Here is an 18,641-nt window from a genome sequence, read left to right as displayed (position 1 = left end):
TCTAAAACCAAGCCAGCAACAAAAGAATTCCAAGTCGATGTGCTAAACACTGCCTAATTCAGGAACACAACATTAAAATGGAAAGCTATTCACTTTACTGCCATTTCTGCATAAATTATATGTGTATTAGAAAGGGATGGGCAAATCAGTATTGGAGGGGAGGCAAAGGGTGGGATTTATTTAAAAAATAAAAAAGCATCAACAGACAAAATCATTACTGACAGTATGTAACATGTCACCTTGATATATACAGTCTGACATACTGGAAATGCTGAATCATTTTCTACTTTCATTTTCCTGAAGAACAAGAAGTCATAAATTAAGGCGTCTTATGCATCAGAAAAACTGAACAAGTTAAAATATTCTTGTAATTTACAAGGTAATTCTTAAAATTCCAAAAGTAAAATCTTCTCACAAAAGAATACTGTGAAAACAGATGAAAGACCATTTCATCTTCTAAGGACCCACAGGATATTTCTACCTGCAGGTCAGAGATCTTTGGTAGCGCTGCTGTGCCCAGCAACGCAGACAAAAGCTCAGCCTGGTAAAGACACTGCCCCCAAGAAAAGGAGCCATTCTCTTCTGACAGTATCTGTACTCCACAATTCTCACCAACACACCACACTGCTTAACTGTTACACAAAAAACATCATCAGCAACACCAAACCACTGAATCCTGGTTCTATAGATGGCCCTACTGAATTAATAACAGTCCTTGTCACCAGTTTCTGGTTGAGGCCAGCTTGGTCTAGAGTTAGTACAGCTCTGGACTCCAGCAGCTCCTCCAGCGAGAGCTCCCCAATGGCACTGTGCACAGGAGACCTTTGCCAGGTCTTCACTCGAACCAAGTGTGCTTCCAAAGGGAACCTGCATTCTTTCTATCTATCTCACTTGTACAAATGTAATCAAAACCTCTGCACAAAGGAGCTCAAGTAAGGGAAAGAGTACAAGGAACTCAGACAGAGCAAGGGCAGGGATGCTTAGCTGCAGGATAGAGCCAGTGCATACAGGTAAGAGATACCAGCAGCCCTCTGGCCAAAGGCAAGGAAAAAGAGGAAGCACTATTACATGCTAAGCAGAACAGCTAGGGAAAATGATATTTGGCTTCTGTTTTATATTTAGTGCTCAGGCAAAAGTCATGAAAATAAATAAAGCCTGAGGCAGGATTAAGGCATGGAAACTATGTATGATCTCCAATTGTGATAATACTTGGGAGTCCAAGCACCTTTTAACTCCTCTTTTAAATCCTGTCAAAAATGGACTAGTAGATTGTCTACCCTACTGTTCAATTTATATTTTTTTCCTTGTGTGGTCAAAGAAATAAAGTCACAGATTCAGCTTATCACTAACTGATTAAAAATTAATCAACTATCTTGATCAATGTTAACAGCTAATTGCAATGCTTGGTTTCACTCTCCCACGTTGGAAGGAAACTTAAAAAGTCCACAGCAACATGAGAACCATGACAAAGGCTACATGTAAAAAACCTGCTTCACCTTGCTAAAACCTCAGTATCTGAAAGTTGAGGACGGAGTAAATCTGTTTCTGTACACAATGAAAGAAGAGTTATACATGCATTAATAATTAAGCTAATTGCTCTTTCTTACCATAGACTTATCTGAAACAAACCATTAATGGTCTTCTGAAATACAGCATTGTGATAAAAACTATTTCATTGTGAATGCTGCTGTGGGCACTGATAACTATTTGTTACAAGGAGCTGTACACAGTTGTGACTGGCATTGTTTTGTTTCACCACGTAATAAAAGAAGTTGTGCATGACTGCTTTATTCAATTATGCATGAATCACAAACCTGTCATACCTCTTGCAAGCCACTGGGATTCCTGCAGACATATATAAATATTTTTAACTCAACAGAATGAATTTCTTTCAGTTTCCTGTACTTTATTCTTCTGTACTTAAGTTACCATGCCTGAGGAATTAGAACTGACAACAACCTTATGTACAGGATGTCTATGCAGTCAATAATGCCCTTCATGGTAGTATTTGGAAAGACCATATAGTCATTATGCAATTCATAGTTCTGAGTATAATTTTTATAAGCTGTAGAAAAACATTAACAGAAAGTAGTTAAGGCTTTGGCATTTCAACTTCCTCCCCATTTGTACAGAGTAAAGCCTAGCCTCCAAGGCCTTGTTCAGTCCCTTTTACACTCTTTTGTTTTCCCTATAAAATTCTCCAAATAATTTAAAAGCATTCTTCCAGAAAAACGCCCCCAGTGTGCTGCTACATCACATCATTCTTTCCTCCTCAGCATAAACCCAAGGACAGACTTCAAACACTGACAACACAATCTCTATGTCCCCTCATCTTAGCTTCTTCAGAGCCCTAACAAATTAACTTGTCTTTTCATTAAGACAGAAGAAATTTGGTCGAGAGACTTTCTCACCAAAGCCCCAAATTTTAAATACGCACACTGTCCTCAAGATCATCATTGTGAGTCCTCCACACCATTACTCAAGGGACACACTACAGATAAAAGACCCCACATCAAGAGATAAGGAAATCTCATTTAGATGCAGAAGTGAAATGGTAACATTTTAAACCCAGCCTCTAACAGAAAACATCCCCCTCCAATATACTGCTTAAATTAATTTCATAACATGCTTCCCAAGAAATTAAAAGCCATCTTCCCCTGAGTAGAAACCATACTAATACCAACATCTGCACACAATTAAATTAGGTGGCCTCACTTACCAAATAAGTAGGTCCTTTTTAACCAAACCTTAATTAAATACACCTAAATTCTTCTCTCTGAGCAATTTTCAGACCTATCAACCTTAAGCAAAAGGAGCTCGGTTGAGCGGTCTTTCAGATTTCAGACTCCAAGTTACAGCTTAAAAGAAAGGAGTATTGAAATATGATTTCATTGGTAACTGCCTGACAGTAAAGCATTACAGGAAACACTAATTGTTTAATAACTGCTAATAAACCACAGCTCTGCAAATATAATATATAGACTATCAGGTACTCTAAACCTGTTACGTTCCTCACCAGCTCAGGCCCGTGTTTTATTTCATGATTACAGAGAGTCAAACACACAGAAACAAACCACGAGGAGACACACAGATGAGACGAGCCTTGTAAACTTACCCCTCCTGACAACTTAATCACCCTGACTTTGCTGCCGACATGGGGCCCATCACTACCACTGTTTGTCCGCTGCATGACAGTCCTTTTCACCCCCGGCTTCTGCTCCTGGGGCCTCGCGGGGACGGAGGCCACTCGAGCCGCCTGTGGCGCGGGCAGCGCCGCCGCGGCAGGTTTGCTCTGTAACACCTTCTGTGGCGCCTGAGGCTGACTCGCAGGAACTGTTCTAGTTTGCCTCAGCTGCTTCACTGGCTTCATCTGCTGTCCTTGGTACTGCCCGTCCCCTGCGCCCTGGGGGAAATCTGTGGGTTTGGGGTGGATGTTTGCAACTACCGCGTCTTGCTTTCTAACAAGGAGTCTGTTTTTCACGTTGTGCCTGGTCTGCAAGCCGGAGTGGGGTATGTAGGGGCTGCCATTGGTGGGGAACTCGGAGGAGTCCTCCTCGTGCTGCATGTAGGACTGCTGGGAGCAAGGCTGCTGCTGCTGCTGCTGTGCAAGTCTCTCCAGCAACTCTCTCTTCCTGGCCCCAGCCTGCTGCTGCCGTCTTAGCTCCTTCTGCTTCAGGATCTCCTCTCTCAGGCGCTTCTGCTCTTCTATCTTCAAACGGTACAATCGAGTTTCTTCATCTTCGTCTGGATACTATAAAGGAAAAAACCAAATGAATTTATAAAATTCTAAACAGATGCTCAGCCTGGTCAAAACAACATGGAATTGTTTCAGATGTTGTAAAGCCGTGACTCTGAAGAGCTTTTTAAATTTTCCCTGATACCAAACCAAGGCTATTAGTGGAGTGTATCTGCTGCTAAGGTTTATTTGCTATTCATTACAGACAAACAGCTCAAATCTGGTTTAGGACTTAGATACACTACTTCCTAGACAGAAAAGCTTTAATACCACTTGAGAAATCTGATCTGAATACTAAAAAAAAAATAATAAAAAAAGTTTTACAAATTGGACCTAATTTAAAAGTTTCCAAAACCAATTAAACTATTAATATAATTCAAGATATCAAAATATGTTTCAAATAGAAGGTAACAATACAGAGGCAACCCACTGTCACACAGGTTTTATCTTGCTCTTTTCTGACAAAGTAACAAAAGGTAGGGTGGTAAATGACCTGAAAGGCCCTGATTAGAACTATTGATTTTTCTCACAGAATTTTAAGCCTGATCTCAAACTCATTTGTCACACAATAATTGGTTATAATGAACAGCACAAGTCAATCTCTCTGACCTTGAACTCATGCACTCTCTTCAGAATCAAAATGTTGCCAAATGCAGTGTTGGAATATTAATGGTATATCGAGAATGCCTTTAATATTCCAGCCCTGGGCCCCTCTGAAAGTACTACACACCATCAAATAACCTTTCTAAAGATTCTTCAACTCTGGCAGAACAGGTTCTTATGAAAAGCTGTATAAAAATGGACAAGAGTCAAGGAAATGCAGATTCTCATCATCCTGGAAAAGAAATGAAATGGCTCTTGCAATAAAATCACATATATTTTTCAAAATTAGGAAGCATACTTATTATTTCTCTCTTTTTAACCATTTGAAATACCAAGTTAGACTTATAGAGAATGTTTCCAAATGGTAATTAAGACAACATTCTACTCAAGATGTATTAATCACTCCTTACAACAGCCTCTCCAAGTAACAGTACTTCACATGCTGGTAGGTTAATGCAAAAAGAGTGCTAAAAATATTTCTCAAAAACTGGGAATTTGTGATGAATCTTCATGTATCTTGCAGGAACTGGGTGCCAACTATTTTCGACACAACTGCCATTCTTTGAACATATGTGACCCAAATATGTGACTTGAAGGTTTGGGTTTTTTTTAATATTCAAGCACTTTTAATCCTTTTGCACTCTGGTATTCTCCTCAACCCAAGAAAAAACTCAGAACAGTTTCAGCCATAATGTTGGGCTCATGGATGTGAAAGCCCAGCAGAGCCAGGTTTGCACTCACAGCATCCAAATGCACAAATCACAAATGCTAGTTTCCTTCAGCTATAGCTGCTTCTTCCCTGAGCAGGTATTGACAGGGATTATTCTCACAGTTACCAAAAACCAGCTCATTGTCTCAAATTGGAAATCCAATTACAAGCATCTAATTAGCAGTCTAAATCGAAGCCTAAACAATGGCTAAACAAAACTAACCAAACTGCATTTTTACAATTTATATTTATTTTTTTAAGTATGGGTCGTAGTTCAGGGATGAGATCTAATACAGTTCTTTGCATGAGAATGCTACATCTACCCAAAAGTTCTTATCTTTATCTATACTTTGTGGAACATGATGGTGGTGATGAATAATCACTGTGACAACTAAATTAGAGGTCTGTGTTGATAAATGGCACAGAAACATACTTCTACAAGAGGAAACCCTGATATTTCATCTTCTATTGACAACTGGAGATGATGGATTGTAGCAAAAAAAAAAAAAATATATATATGACCCTTATGAAATACAAGGAAAGATTAAGACCCTTAAGAATAGTTTGCAAAGGATGAGAAAATACGTAAGCTCCATCTAGTTGGAGGATGTGCTGTTATGCTGATCCTGATGCAATTAATAAAATTTTCAGTCATTTTCAGAGACACTAAGTATCACAATTACTGCAATTGTTCAGAGGGACAACTTGTTTCACCTAACTTAATGAATCAGTTATTTACCTGCTTTGGTTTAGACTCTAATATTTTACAATTTATCTAAATGAGCCTGATGGATACCATGAACCAAGGTACTTTTGGAAGTAGCTCTGTAATTTTTTTTCCCCTTATATTCAATTGGAACATTGCAGCACTACTCTTCAGGAGACCACCACTTCTACCAGTGGCCTTTATTATGAGGGATTTGCCTGCTCATTTTATCACCTAACAAGTTCTGAAGGCCTTGGGAGATGTAGATCACGATGTGGTAGGCTCAGAACACCAACTCAAAGGTTACACATAGCAGCACAGAGATGTGAGCTTTGCAGCACACTCAAATGAGTTCTGCCAGCAGACAAGGAATGAACATCCCAAGGGACTCTGACTAATATCCCTGCAACAGCCCTTGGACAGACACACTCATTCCACCTATGCCAGAATTAAACACAGAAAGATGACTGACAATATTTTGTCAGACTGACTGACAAAATATTACCAACACACATGCAGTTCAAAGAATGCTTAGTAGAATATATAGGCAACTTGATCCTATATAATCCAAAACTTTCCTTTCTGAAACTTAACTCAGGAAATTAGTAATGATCCTAGGAAGTCAATCCCTTCTTAAAGGTTAAAATCAAGCATCAAGAGCCCTGAGGTTACATGACAACTGCAGATCAGTCTGTTAACAGGCTAGAGGTAGACCTAAATCCTTCAAAGGCAAGTTAGTACTACAGTTAAATTCTAAACAAAATACCCTTGCAGCTAGAGGAAAATAATATAAAGGCCCTGTGATGATTAACAAAATATCTCCATCAGAAGTCAGGTTTAACTGAATTTAGTTGTATAATGGCCCAACAATACAGATTGAGAAAGACAGCAAAATCATTATCAGAATGAAAATAGGGGCAGTTAAATCCCCTTCTCCTCAGCTTTAAGAGCACCTTATATAAACCACTCTAGAGAGTAGGGGCATGTATGTGATGTGTAGTACATACAGATGACATAGAGTAGTACATACAGATGACCTATAATATGCAATAAGGACATTTGGCATATGGAACAAGCAAGACAGGGTTAAGACAAACACAGGACACAATGCCTATTGCTAATGATTTCCATCCCATTAGTTTAGTAAGTCCAGTATAGATTTCTACAATAAAAAACAGCACTGCCAAGGAGAAAAAGCCCAGGTAAGCAAGCATTTTGCCCAGAGAATCAACTGGGAAAAATCACACAGCCTTCAAAGTTCACACCATTCTCATTTTCATGTTCAGTGTCTGGAAGCAACATTATCTGTAGGTGAAAAAGCAGAAAAACATGGAGCAGCCTTTTCCCTAGATAAACTATTAAGCTTCACATGTTTTGGGTAGAAAACTCCCTAACATGGAGAAATGGTACATTGTACAGGTACATGCCACATCCTTTTACAGGAGGCTGCTGAGTACGAAAGGCCAGACACACACTTGGTTTTGGGGGAGAGGGTTTTTTCTGCCAGGTTTTGGCTTTTTTTTCAAGTGGAAATTCTCATCCATCTTTGTACAGCTTTAACACAATGCATTTCACTGAGATTTAAAGGGAGACTGAGCCTTAGCTGTAGGTTTTTCTTCTGCCTTAAGGTCCAAGGCAGTTTTTGATGGAAAGCACCAAAAGTAAACATTACAGCCTGCTTTCCTAAATCCAGCTGAAGAGCACCAGCAAGAGAAGCAGCAGTCCCACATCCTCCTTCTGGGGAATCAAGAATGGCACTGTTGACTTAGGAAAAGACAGCAAGGACACACTCTAAATCAAGGGATTAAGCTTTCTACTGAAATTTAAGTCCTAGTACCAGTAGTTTGCTTTCCATGTAGTTCATTAAAAAGAAATAAACAAACCCATTCCTTTTCAGGATCAGTTGTCAATTAATAGAACCAAATGCTGAGTCATAAGAACCAGACACTGTTAATGTTCTGGTTGGCTCCCAAGGAACAAAAAAGAAATCATGCAACCAGGATCACTATGTGTCTCAATAAAATAGGTGCAAGAATAGCGAAATACAAATGGTTTGATCTGTGGCATAAATACAAATCTTTTCAGCAAGCTTGTCTTTATTTTCTTAAGCTGTAACATTAAAACATAAGAGGCTAGAATAATTTGTCTAGAAATTCATGCCAAGTGTTTGTAAAAGGTGCAGCCAGATCCAAATTGCATCATTTGGCTGCTTCTGTTCAAACCCACAAAGTATCTGAACTAAAAGGTACCTATGCATACACACTGTACATTCCACATTGCTGATAATGTCAGCTCCTGAACCCAAGGAACACATGGGACACCCTACAAAGCAGAGGTGCTGTATTTCTTAGACAAACAGGGAGAGAGTGAAGAACAAGGTTACAAATTACTCCAAGAAGCACACTGCTCTCTTGCTAATTTCCAGCTGGAAATAAAAACTGTGGCAAAACTCTTCTAAGCCCAAGACAGGAGGCACCATTACAGAAATTTGGAAGACAAGTTATTTAAATTGGAGAAAATTCTAGTTTAGACACAATTTTTCAGGTTCATCAGTTAATTTCCAAAAATATGAAAATATTCATTTGATCTAGTAATTTAATGCAGCAACTCTTTTCCATATTGCAAGCCTTGTTGGAAAAGACAGCAATGTAAAATCCAACAATTTAAATTCACAATTTACTGGATTTAGAAGAATGGAATATGAAGGGTTTTTTTCAGGGCATTGAGGACATTATCCCCGACAGAAGTACTAACATCAGTACACCAGTGACTGTGCAGTGCTCTGTTAATTTCTCTCCTGTTCTGAGCTCCAATATCCATTTCTCCTAAAGACACATAACCTTTCTCCATTCTCCCTCTTCTTTAAACTCAAAAATGCTTAATGCTGCCTTAATTCCTCTTATCCTAAGCTGACTTCAACAGGAGCAGAATCAGGCCCACATCATCCAGACCTTCCTATTTCAATGACAAAATGATCTTTCAGACTGAGGATATACAATTTAAGTCCTGGAGAGTAAAAGGTATTCTGAACAGGCATTTAAGGTCAGTATTTTGCAGCCTCACAGGAACAGGAACACAAGCATTCCATTAATACACAGTTTTTAATCTTCTAATCACTCATGTTGCAAACCTTTCAAATATCTATATTTAGGGTGAGCAAAACCTCTAACAGCCAATATTGTTATTTTTTGGTGCTTCCTGAATGATAGGCCCCTCATAAATACAGCCACTGATTCTTTAGAAATAAAGATGCAAAGAAAAGTCTTAATTTTCCAGTTGAAGACACTTGCAAAATAACCTGCCCAATTCAGTTATGTGCCATACAGCTAGAAAAGGTGACAGAACTTAACTCTTTCTCATCATCATCAAAAGCAAAAGAATAGGATGAAGTCAAACTATTTACAAGAAAAACACACCAAAAAGACTGCAAAACATTACAATGTGCCCCAGGAGAGATATGTAACCCACATTACAAAAAACAGCAAAGAATATGACTAAATGATTGTAAATGAACATTTTTAGTGCAGCATTCCCATCTGTAAGAGTGACAATAAGCAGCAGCAGTGAACAAGACCACTGCAGGGGCACAGCAGAAATGGGATAACTGCTACTACACTGTTTGCAGCACCAGGCTCTGCTCCAGGTGGGCTTTGGAAGGAGGTTCTGTGTGCACACAGTCATTCTCCTGTTTGCCAAATATATCTACAAGGGTGTCAAATATATCTACAAGGGCTACTAGGAGACTTCATTTTTTTCCGAGACAACCCTGGCTTTTCATCCTGTTTTTCAAAAACCTGTATAAAACAGGTATCAGAATCTTTTCAATGACAGTTTTGACAGGGAAATAAAAAGAAAGCTTTATTTGTGATACACCAAGAATTTAGGTAAGATTGGTTGGTTTGATAACCACAGGCTAGAGTATGTTTAAAATGCAAAATGAAGACAACCAAATGACTGCTATGGGGTTGTTTGTTTGTTAGTTTTTATTTCGTTTGTTAGTTTGTTAGTAGTTTGTTATTTTTAGTTTTCTAATTTGCTTAATTAAAAGACATTTTAAAATATTCTTATATTTTTCTAAATGCTACCAGAGATACTTTGGAACTAACGCCTTAATTTTCATATGACTACACTACAGAATAACTTCAAGATGTTTTAGATGGGGAGGCCTGTGGCTTATTTTTCAAGACTTACCTTACTAACAGCCTGAAAGACAAGGCTTCTCTATGAGGCACTGCATTTTCTGTGACTGAGATTATTCCAAGAGACTCAATTGAGGAGTAAGAGATTACTTAAATATATTTTCCAAAAAAGGTGAAAATTAAAAGCTAAAAAAAGGATTTTTTTTTTCATTTCCATTGAAAAGCAAGTGCATAGGAGGTCAAACACTGATAGCTTTGGGTTTCTTTTGTGCCTCATTTGTGGAAATTAGTTATGACCATTCCTAATTCAAGAACAAGATGAAAAGCTAATCATGAGCAGCTTAAAAGGAAGACAGCATTATCACAATTAAAGCTTTCCATAGTTGTTGAAGAAAACCTGGTCCTTGAGACAAGATTCATGGTTAACTACAACTATAAAGAATTACAGTTATTCACAGAATAGCCTGACAAAGCACACAGGGTGCATTTAGCCATCATGCTCAGGATCAAGAGCTCCATCAGTCCAATCCTACCCACTCTCTCAAAGTCAAAGAGCTCATGGAGAGTGTTCTCTAGCTTCCAGGAGATCTGTGCAGGGAAATGGTCATCTGTTCACATGACACGATCCAGTGGAGCTCAAAACACCAGCATCTGATTTTTTTCAATTGTGCAGAGTACCAGCAGGGCAAACAGCATCACTTTCTCCAAAGTATAAGACTTAAAAGCATCTCCTCTTTTCCCTTACATGAAAAGGTTTCATAAAGAAGAGATTTTCTTTTTCAAGAGCTCCACAGACAGCACAGCTATGATCTCCTGCATGAATGCTCAAGGCCCAGTAGAGACTGAACAGCCTAAAGGAAAACAGCATGAGGAAGGCAGCTCTCCAAATAGCCCTTTTTTTCCTTTGAGCCACACAGCATCATACAAAATGACAGAGAAGAAGCTTTCAAACTTAGAAAAATATGATCACCTGAAAATAAATTATAATTCCCAAAGACAAAAATGGGCAAAATGAGTATTTGAGAGACTTGTATCACTGGTCACGTTTACTCAAATTCTGCCTCTTCCTAGTAGAAATGACTCTTCCTCTTGAAAAACAAATTCACCATAGCATTGCCAACCTTCCAGACCTTTTATTTCAATGGAGAAAATTTCTGCCATTGCGATAAAAGAGAAAAGTGCAATTCAGAAGGGAGGCCTCTAGTGGCACCAAAAAAATACTTGGTGGATAATACAGTAAGTGTGCTTTCAGTTCATAAATCAGACTAGAAAAGTTTTTTAGAGGTGGAAGCTTTGTTTCTTGTTTGGTTTTTGGTCTTCTGTTTAAGCAAAAAAAACCAAAACAAACAAAAAAAACCCCACCCCTTACCTCTGGTTCAGATTTTCCTTCTGACTTTGCCTGGCCCACTGGAGTGATTGCTTTAGCTTTCATCTCAGGCCTTCCCTGGGAGTTGCCACCACCAGTGACAGACTTGGTGGCAGACATGGTGCTGGTAATGGGTTTGACCTGAGCAGCTGGGGTGGAGTTTCGCCTGTTGTTGCTCATCTCCATGGCGTGGGACGGGGCTATCGGCAACTCGCGCAAGTTGCTGTTCCTGGGAGCAGTCGACTGGAGCTGCTGATTCGAACGCTTGACAATATTCTGTGATGGGGTACTCTGAAAAGCAGAAAGGAAAAATACTGCTGACTTCCACCACCAACCAGGCTGAAGTGGTTCTGGTTTCACATTTTCCTGATTTAGTTCAGTTTGGGAAAACGAGCTTTGTGAAGAGGCACAATATTTTTAATGTCATAAAACAAATACAAAAATAAGAACATCTTAATAATTTTTATTTCAAATTAAAAGTAAATGTTTATCTCACTTGTTTAACACCATTCCCAGAAATTGGATTCACTGTGTGATTTCCTTTCCCAATCAAAGCAATTATGCTAAACTATAGTTACATTGTCTTGAGCACCGCTCCAAGCTGCTGTGCTACCCAACCTACCAAGCAGCAGAATACGCTGCATTGGAGGAAACTCACAAGACAGGAGAAGCACAATCTCAATCAGTAAACTGATCACCAGGGGTACAGGGTGATCCTCCAAATCAAGAGTGCCACAGAATTGGACTCCCACAGAGTCACAGACTAGCAAGCAATTGTAAAGCCTTATAAAGCAAATCTGTCATATTTCATAACCCATTCATTGCTGGTACTTGGGCAACTGCAACATCTCTTATTGGACCCAAACCAAAAAGAACACTAAAGACCAGAGAGGAAAAGAAAAATGCACATAATATTTTTCAATGTAGATTATAAAATGATCAAGGCAGAAAATGAGCAAGAGATGGTAAAAGTAGGGGAAAGAGCAGGAAGGGAATAAATAAAACCGAAAACCCACACTGGTGAGTTTTGAAACCTGTGCTTACATGCCTGGTACTCATGCAGGACGCCGATGTACATGGTACTTACATGCCTTGGCTTCATTGGACCCTGTCGTGGCTGACACTGCATCCTGTTATTATTTGGCTGCTGCTGTGTGGCTTGCATGTGAGGCCTGAACTGTGGCTGGCTCATGGGCATCAAGGGCTGTGGAGGCCCTTGGAGATGGTGATGCTGCTGCGGCTGCTGGTGATGGTGCTGCTGTTGCTGCTGGTGATGGTGCTGCTGAGGCTGAGGTGGTGGCTGAGGCTGTAATGGAGGATGCATGGGACCCTTCACATGAAAAAAAAATACTTTAGTTTCAAAGTAATAAACTCCTGGAGAAGCAGCTCCAGCCTCCCGAGTCCCTAGAACTGTAAGTAGCTATGAACCAGGTTAAACTAAAATCATACAGAGGAAAAAACAGACCGACAGAAGCTTACACTTAAACCTGTGTAAGCTGACGTAAAAAAAAAAATAAAGAGAGGAATTCAAGAGTTGCTGTTCCCCAGAGCGTTTTCTAATGACGCTCATCCCGGCCCTCTGCACAGCCCCGGAGCGCTGCCCCGCGGCCGAGGCCGCTGCCGGCAGAGGGCGCTGCCGCCCCGCGCGGCCCCGGCCCCGAGCGGGACTCGGAGCCATCACTCCCCGGGCACGGCCGTGCCGGCACTGCCGGGCCGTGCCCCTCGGAGCCGCCATTCGGCGGCCTTACTGCCCCGGCCCGTACCTGCATGCTGGGCTGCGTGTGCGGGGACAGGAAGGGCTGTCCCGGCGCCTGCAGGAACTGCTGCCGCGGGGGAATGAAGGGCCGCGGGGCGGCCGAGCCCGGCTGGTTGAAGTGCAGGATCCCCACGGGGCCCTGGGGCTGCATGCTGGGCCGCACCGGCCGCTCCCGGGGATACACCGGCTGCTGTCCCTGCTGGCTGAAGGCGGGCCCGGGAGGGCTGAACGGCATCGGGCTCTGCGTGGGAACGGGATGGGCGCTGTTTAGAAGCGGGGGAGGCGGTGGCGGTGGGGGGCTCCGCTGCTCAAACAAGGGATGACCCGGGAACCTCGGATCTGTGAGAAGGAGAGAATTGATTAAATGACAGCCTCCCCGGAACACGAACACATTTCAGAAACATAAAGCTCTCGTCTGTTTCGGAAAGTAACCTGAAATTTGCAGAGTGCAAAACTGTATGGGATGTTTTAATTATAAGAGCTACCCTCGAGGTTATGTTTCTCTTGTTCCTGTCATTTGTGTGTAAAAGGAATTGATCCTTGAAAGACCAGCACAACTTGTTCTTTGCTGGAATCAGCAATGCCTTTTAGAAATTCTACTTTAATAAAATCAATGAAGGATTCCAGTGATTATAGTTTAAACCACAGAAGAACTCATAAAGCATTGGCACCATTTGCTGACCAGGTATTTAGCACATTTTTACATATTGTAAAAGTATATTATGTATTATATATATTATATAATATTTTATATATATACATTACATATATATGGTATAAATATAAACATGCTCTTACCCTCTCTTTTGTTTGCTAGGCTGTATTATTTTATCTAAACTTACAAATTTCTTGCACTACACACAGCCCAGGCAGTTTAAAGAGTTACAAGAGGAAACCCAAGCGTATGGAGAGTACTTGTTATCCAAAATACAACAAAGCACAACAACTTCATTGCAACAATCACTTAGATATTATTTTTGTGTCCATATAAATATCTGGATTCATGGCAGTTACAGGTGAAGACATTAAAAAAAAACAAGTTAAAATCCACATCAAAAGAAGTAAAAATATACACTAGACAAACACAGTATCTGGCATGTACCAGCCTGGCTACATGAGATGGGATCTTCCAGCCTTCAGGTTCTTCTGAACACTTCATGTTGTGGGATACATAGTCACAGTGCAGAGTCACTTTACAAAAGGAGGGTGCTAATTCATAATGGGACTGAAAATGCTCACCTGCTATGAAGAAAGGATCTCTATCCTGAGGAGGAGGAGGAGGGAGTGGTGGAGGTGGTGGGGGTGGCCCTCTCCACTGGTCCTGGATTGGCAGCCTCGGGGCTTGGGAGAAGTTGGTAGGAACTGGTCCAGGCGTATGCTGCTGGAAGTCTGGAGGGCCCTATTTAATAAGGCAGAATTAAAATTAGGACTACCATACAGAAATTTATGTATTGTCTGCTATAACTTTTTTCTCTTAAAAATACAATTGCTGTACGAATTATCTCCTATCACCTGTACAAACTGACAGCCCTTACTGAGTCATTCCTTCACAAGGGAAGATATATTAAACCCGAGTACAGTATCTTGAAATGAATTCACAATGTTTTAATAATCACTAGCACCACAGGAATGCCATTTCTTCTCAAGCTTATTGAAATCCATGCAATTATTGACCTTCTTTCCCATTAATCCAAAAAAATCTGAATGTCTACTTTAGAAGACATTCCTGACATTTATCTTCATAAACCATACTATTTTTCACCATCAATTTAGCACAATGTAAGCTACAGAAGGGAGCAGCTTCACTTAAAAAAAAAAGGGGGGGGGGGGTGAAGGACAATTTATGGCATCCAGAAAATTAAAGAAATCATCTTTCTAAAAGAATTAAGATGAGTGTCACATTTCTGTCTATTCACAGTTTAGCATCTGAAGCATTATAAGAAAGAGTACAAAATTTTCTTTCCTCCAGTAAGGCATTGGATTATTTTTTCTTTTTTAAATGCCTTTGCATATTGCAGGAAGCAGTATGTTAATACAAAAGCAGAACTCTATAGAAGACACATTTAATTGAGTAATTCACACCAGGATTTTTTTTCTTTCATATCAAAAGTCGACAAAACACATTGGCAACCTCTGATACACAGAGTAAGCTTTGCTTCACATAAATTATATTCTCAACTATTTCCATATTATGTGAGTAAATCAATTAAGTAATGAAAATCTGTGAATATCCTTGCTTTCCTCTTTATAAAGATTCTGAAATCAGTGGTGGGATCTGTTCTGTCTGCATGTGATACTCACCTTGAAGCTTAAAACTTGCATTGCTGAAGACAAGAAATCAAAACAGATTTCAGACCAAAAACTCCCTGCTAGACTGAAGTATTCTCAACAGGAAAGGGCCAAAGAACTATGTTGCAGTAGCTTATCTTTTATATCTTGAGTTGCCCTCACCAAGGGTATGCATAGTCTCACCCTATCATATTTGTACTGCACAAAGACTGGAATTTTAGGATAAGAATTTCTCACACAGCAACAATGGCCCTGGAGCATGCTCACTATCAAAGCAGCACAAGACAGAGCTGCTTTACAGCCTTCTACCAGCACAATACAACTGGGATTGGCAAGGCTTAAACAAGTAGATGAGAGGCACCAAGGATCAGATACATTATTAAATCTGTGGCCTTCCTGAAACACCTGAATGGGGATATGTGAGATACTAAGACCTCTTATTTGGGACCAAGACTGTGACTACTTATTTTGTGTCATTATACAGCCATCAACTGTAAATATATTATCATTCCTAGAGATTAAAGGGTCTATATCCCCTTCCAGTGCTTCCAGTCAGCCAGTCTCCTGTGGGTGTTTCATTTAGTGAAAAGACATTATATTACACTCAAGCATGACAGTCCTCATAACATACACACTGTTTGTAGGAGGAGCTATACGCTTCTGCAGGTGAACACTTACAACACACAATGTTCCTGCCACCTTGGAACTGACTACTGCCTTTGAATTTCACAGTCTGTTTGCAAACAATGGCAGCTGGAGCAAGAGAGAGCTGTTCGGGATGCAAAAAAGTGACATTTATTTGTTCCATAAAAACCTTTTCAGGTTTAGCTGAACAAGGATGTTCAACTGCATTGCCCTTCCCTCGTGTTGAGCAGGACAGCACTGGCTGTCTGCCAAAAGATGCCAAAACTGAACACAAACCTTGAGGATCCTGACCCTTTGCTCCCAAAATGTACCTCCAGCATCACTGCACATACCGGCTGCCAGAGCTACTTCCAAACTAAGGTTAGATGAATTCCCTGCTCTTGGAAGACTTAGTGATAAACGCCCATTTCTCAAAGCATTGGTCTTACAGCAACCCCAGGGAATACACAGCCCTTCCACATCCTTGAGGGAGGCACCCAGCAAACCAACTCATTTTCAGCTATTTAGTTATTAGTTTACCAGTGGATAATGCATAAGGTCATTGCAACAGGAGCATGGGAGAATCCAGTTCAACAGGGCAGTTGCACACAAGATGGTTTTAATCTCACATCTGATTTACAGCACATCTTGGGACAGGACATGGTCTTGACAACCTTTTCAGAAGCTCTCAAATTTCTCATTCTTTTCCTTCAACATACGCCTACACTTATTTTAGTCATTTGTAAAATAGCCAGCGAAAAACAAATTACGTGGAAACTTACTGAAACCTGGGCTAATAAATCTTAAGTGTCACATATCTGCCACCCAAGCTGAAGAACTGGCAGCAGCAATGATCTGTCTGGGCTTGGTGCCAAGCACCAAATGGCAGCACCGTGATCAGAGTCTCCTCTACCTGTTTCTTCCAACTCCACGTATTCTGCCCTGGATGAGGTAACACATCCTCATCAGTCTCTCCCCTCACTCCCAAACTTTAGTTTTAGTGCATGCTAAAGGCTGAAAGGCAACAGGCTTAGGCTACAAAATAAGGAAGCAGCCATCTCAGGTTCTCAACCATATATGTAACCTGGTCTCAAGCATCTTCTTCAATATTAATTCCTTGCCCAATTTGCCTTTTTGCTGTCCTGGTTCTGCTCATTCCTTCAGATACATTTTCTCATCCCCATCATGTCTTTCCCTCTGCCCACTGGTTCCTAATCCCAGCATGGATCCAGCTTCCAGACTCTACACTAGTGGTCTTGTGCTGTGGCAGCTGATCAAGGGCTCCTACTTTCCCCACTCAGCCCCTGATTTCCTTGCCTGTAACACTTAAACCAGGCCATCTCCCCTCTTTTTCCTGCCAGGGAAGCAGCAGACACAGGTTGAAAAAAATCCAGTACGTTTATTTTAAGTAAACAATTCTTTGTACCAGCCTTCCCTCTCCTGCCAACCTGTACTCTCATTATTATGCCCAGATTTATCTCCTCCTAAGGCAGCCCTGAATTGCAAATGCATGGAAAGTCCTGTTGAATTTCACACAGCCCTTACGTACTGAAACATCCTCAGTGCAGCCAAACTCAATTTTCTTCCTTGGAAACTGAGCAATAATAAAACATTTCTAAATAACTCAGTTGGGCACAAGAGTATTTTGCTACCGTTTCAGTCTTGGAATTAAAGTATTTGGAAAATTTCAACCAAAAGGATTCAAAATAAAGCCAGCAACCAGCACATCTTTAGGCCACACACTCAGAGCAGCTTTATATTTCCCACCATAACGAAACAAACCTTTATGAAATAAGCTTTAGTAAGGTTTAGAACTGATAATGACTTGTAATACAAGGTCATTCTAGATCTAAGGAAGCTCACACTTTTAAAAAAAATAAATTACATTATTGTTTATTTACCAAAAAAATAACCCAAAAAACCATGAACCAATAACCAGCAAGACATTTTAATGTTAAAAATAGTAGCAATGCTAATTTCAAGCTCACTGTGATCTTCTGTACCAAAGGTGTTCATCCACCTTAAGAATCAAAACATCTAGTGTCCTCTAAACATCAGCATTGATTTAATACAAAGTAAGAGGTATCCGACTCTTACACAAAAACTGGTGTCAAAAAATCCCAATGAATGCTCGCTAAGATATATTAAAATTCTTTTTTCTCTGGTTAGTAGTATGTGTCATGAAAGTACATGCTGTGACACAAGTTTGGGTCAAAACTCTTAGAACAGTCAAAAAAAGAGCAAGAAGGCAATATCTGAAGTTTGGAACTTTTCCTACTGGCCTCTCTTTCTTCCACCCCTAGTAGTTAAGAACTCTGGGGCTTTTTCCATTTTTTAAGATTCCAGATTCACTAACAAATACCTACCTATTTGATTGCTGAGCAGATTTTAACTTTATGCATGTGACATTTTGAAAAACTACTAAATTATGACTGATCACATTTCTTGGCTGATAACCAAAGGCCAATCATGCAAAATTAATTGCAAAGGCATTTGTTATTTGCTGAAAAATGAATTACCAATGTTTGCATCTTAAAAAAAAAAAATAAATTAGCTTCTTTTCCTTCCTACAGTCATGAGAGACTGACCTCCATTTCTTTCCTAAACCAGCTTTGCTTCTATATCTCTAAAGATAAAACTTCTATCCTAAGTAGCAGTAAAGCAGGGAGAAGGAAGCTTCTATTTTCATATTTTACATTGCTGAGATGTTTCT

The 18,641-nt window shown here is 40.1% G+C and overlaps 1 protein-coding gene across 5 annotated transcripts in view; it reads right to left on the bottom strand.

Annotated features, from left to right (window-relative positions):
* RBM33 (RNA binding motif protein 33) overlaps window positions 1-18,641 on the bottom strand; it is a 101,120-nt gene that overhangs the window by 29,877 nt on the left and 52,602 nt on the right. For all 5 annotated transcript variants that reach the window (XM_058830248.1, XM_058830249.1, XM_058830250.1 and 2 more), the window contains exons 11-15: window positions 14,255-14,414; window positions 13,023-13,354; window positions 12,347-12,589; window positions 11,263-11,550; window positions 3,116-3,751 (exon numbers count right to left, since the gene is read on the bottom strand). In XM_058830248.1, the coding sequence (XP_058686231.1) occupies window positions 3,116-3,751; window positions 11,263-11,550; window positions 12,347-12,589; window positions 13,023-13,354; window positions 14,255-14,414 (1,659 nt within the window). The remainder of the gene's footprint in view (window positions 1-3,115; window positions 3,752-11,262; window positions 11,551-12,346; window positions 12,590-13,022; window positions 13,355-14,254; window positions 14,415-18,641) is intronic.

This window comes from Poecile atricapillus, chromosome 2, assembly GCF_030490865.1.
Source record: "Poecile atricapillus isolate bPoeAtr1 chromosome 2, bPoeAtr1.hap1, whole genome shotgun sequence".
Lineage (NCBI taxonomy): Eukaryota > Metazoa > Chordata > Aves > Passeriformes > Paridae > Poecile > Poecile atricapillus.
Note: the sequence above shows the minus strand (reverse complement) of the source record. Positions and strands in the feature narration are given on the sequence as shown.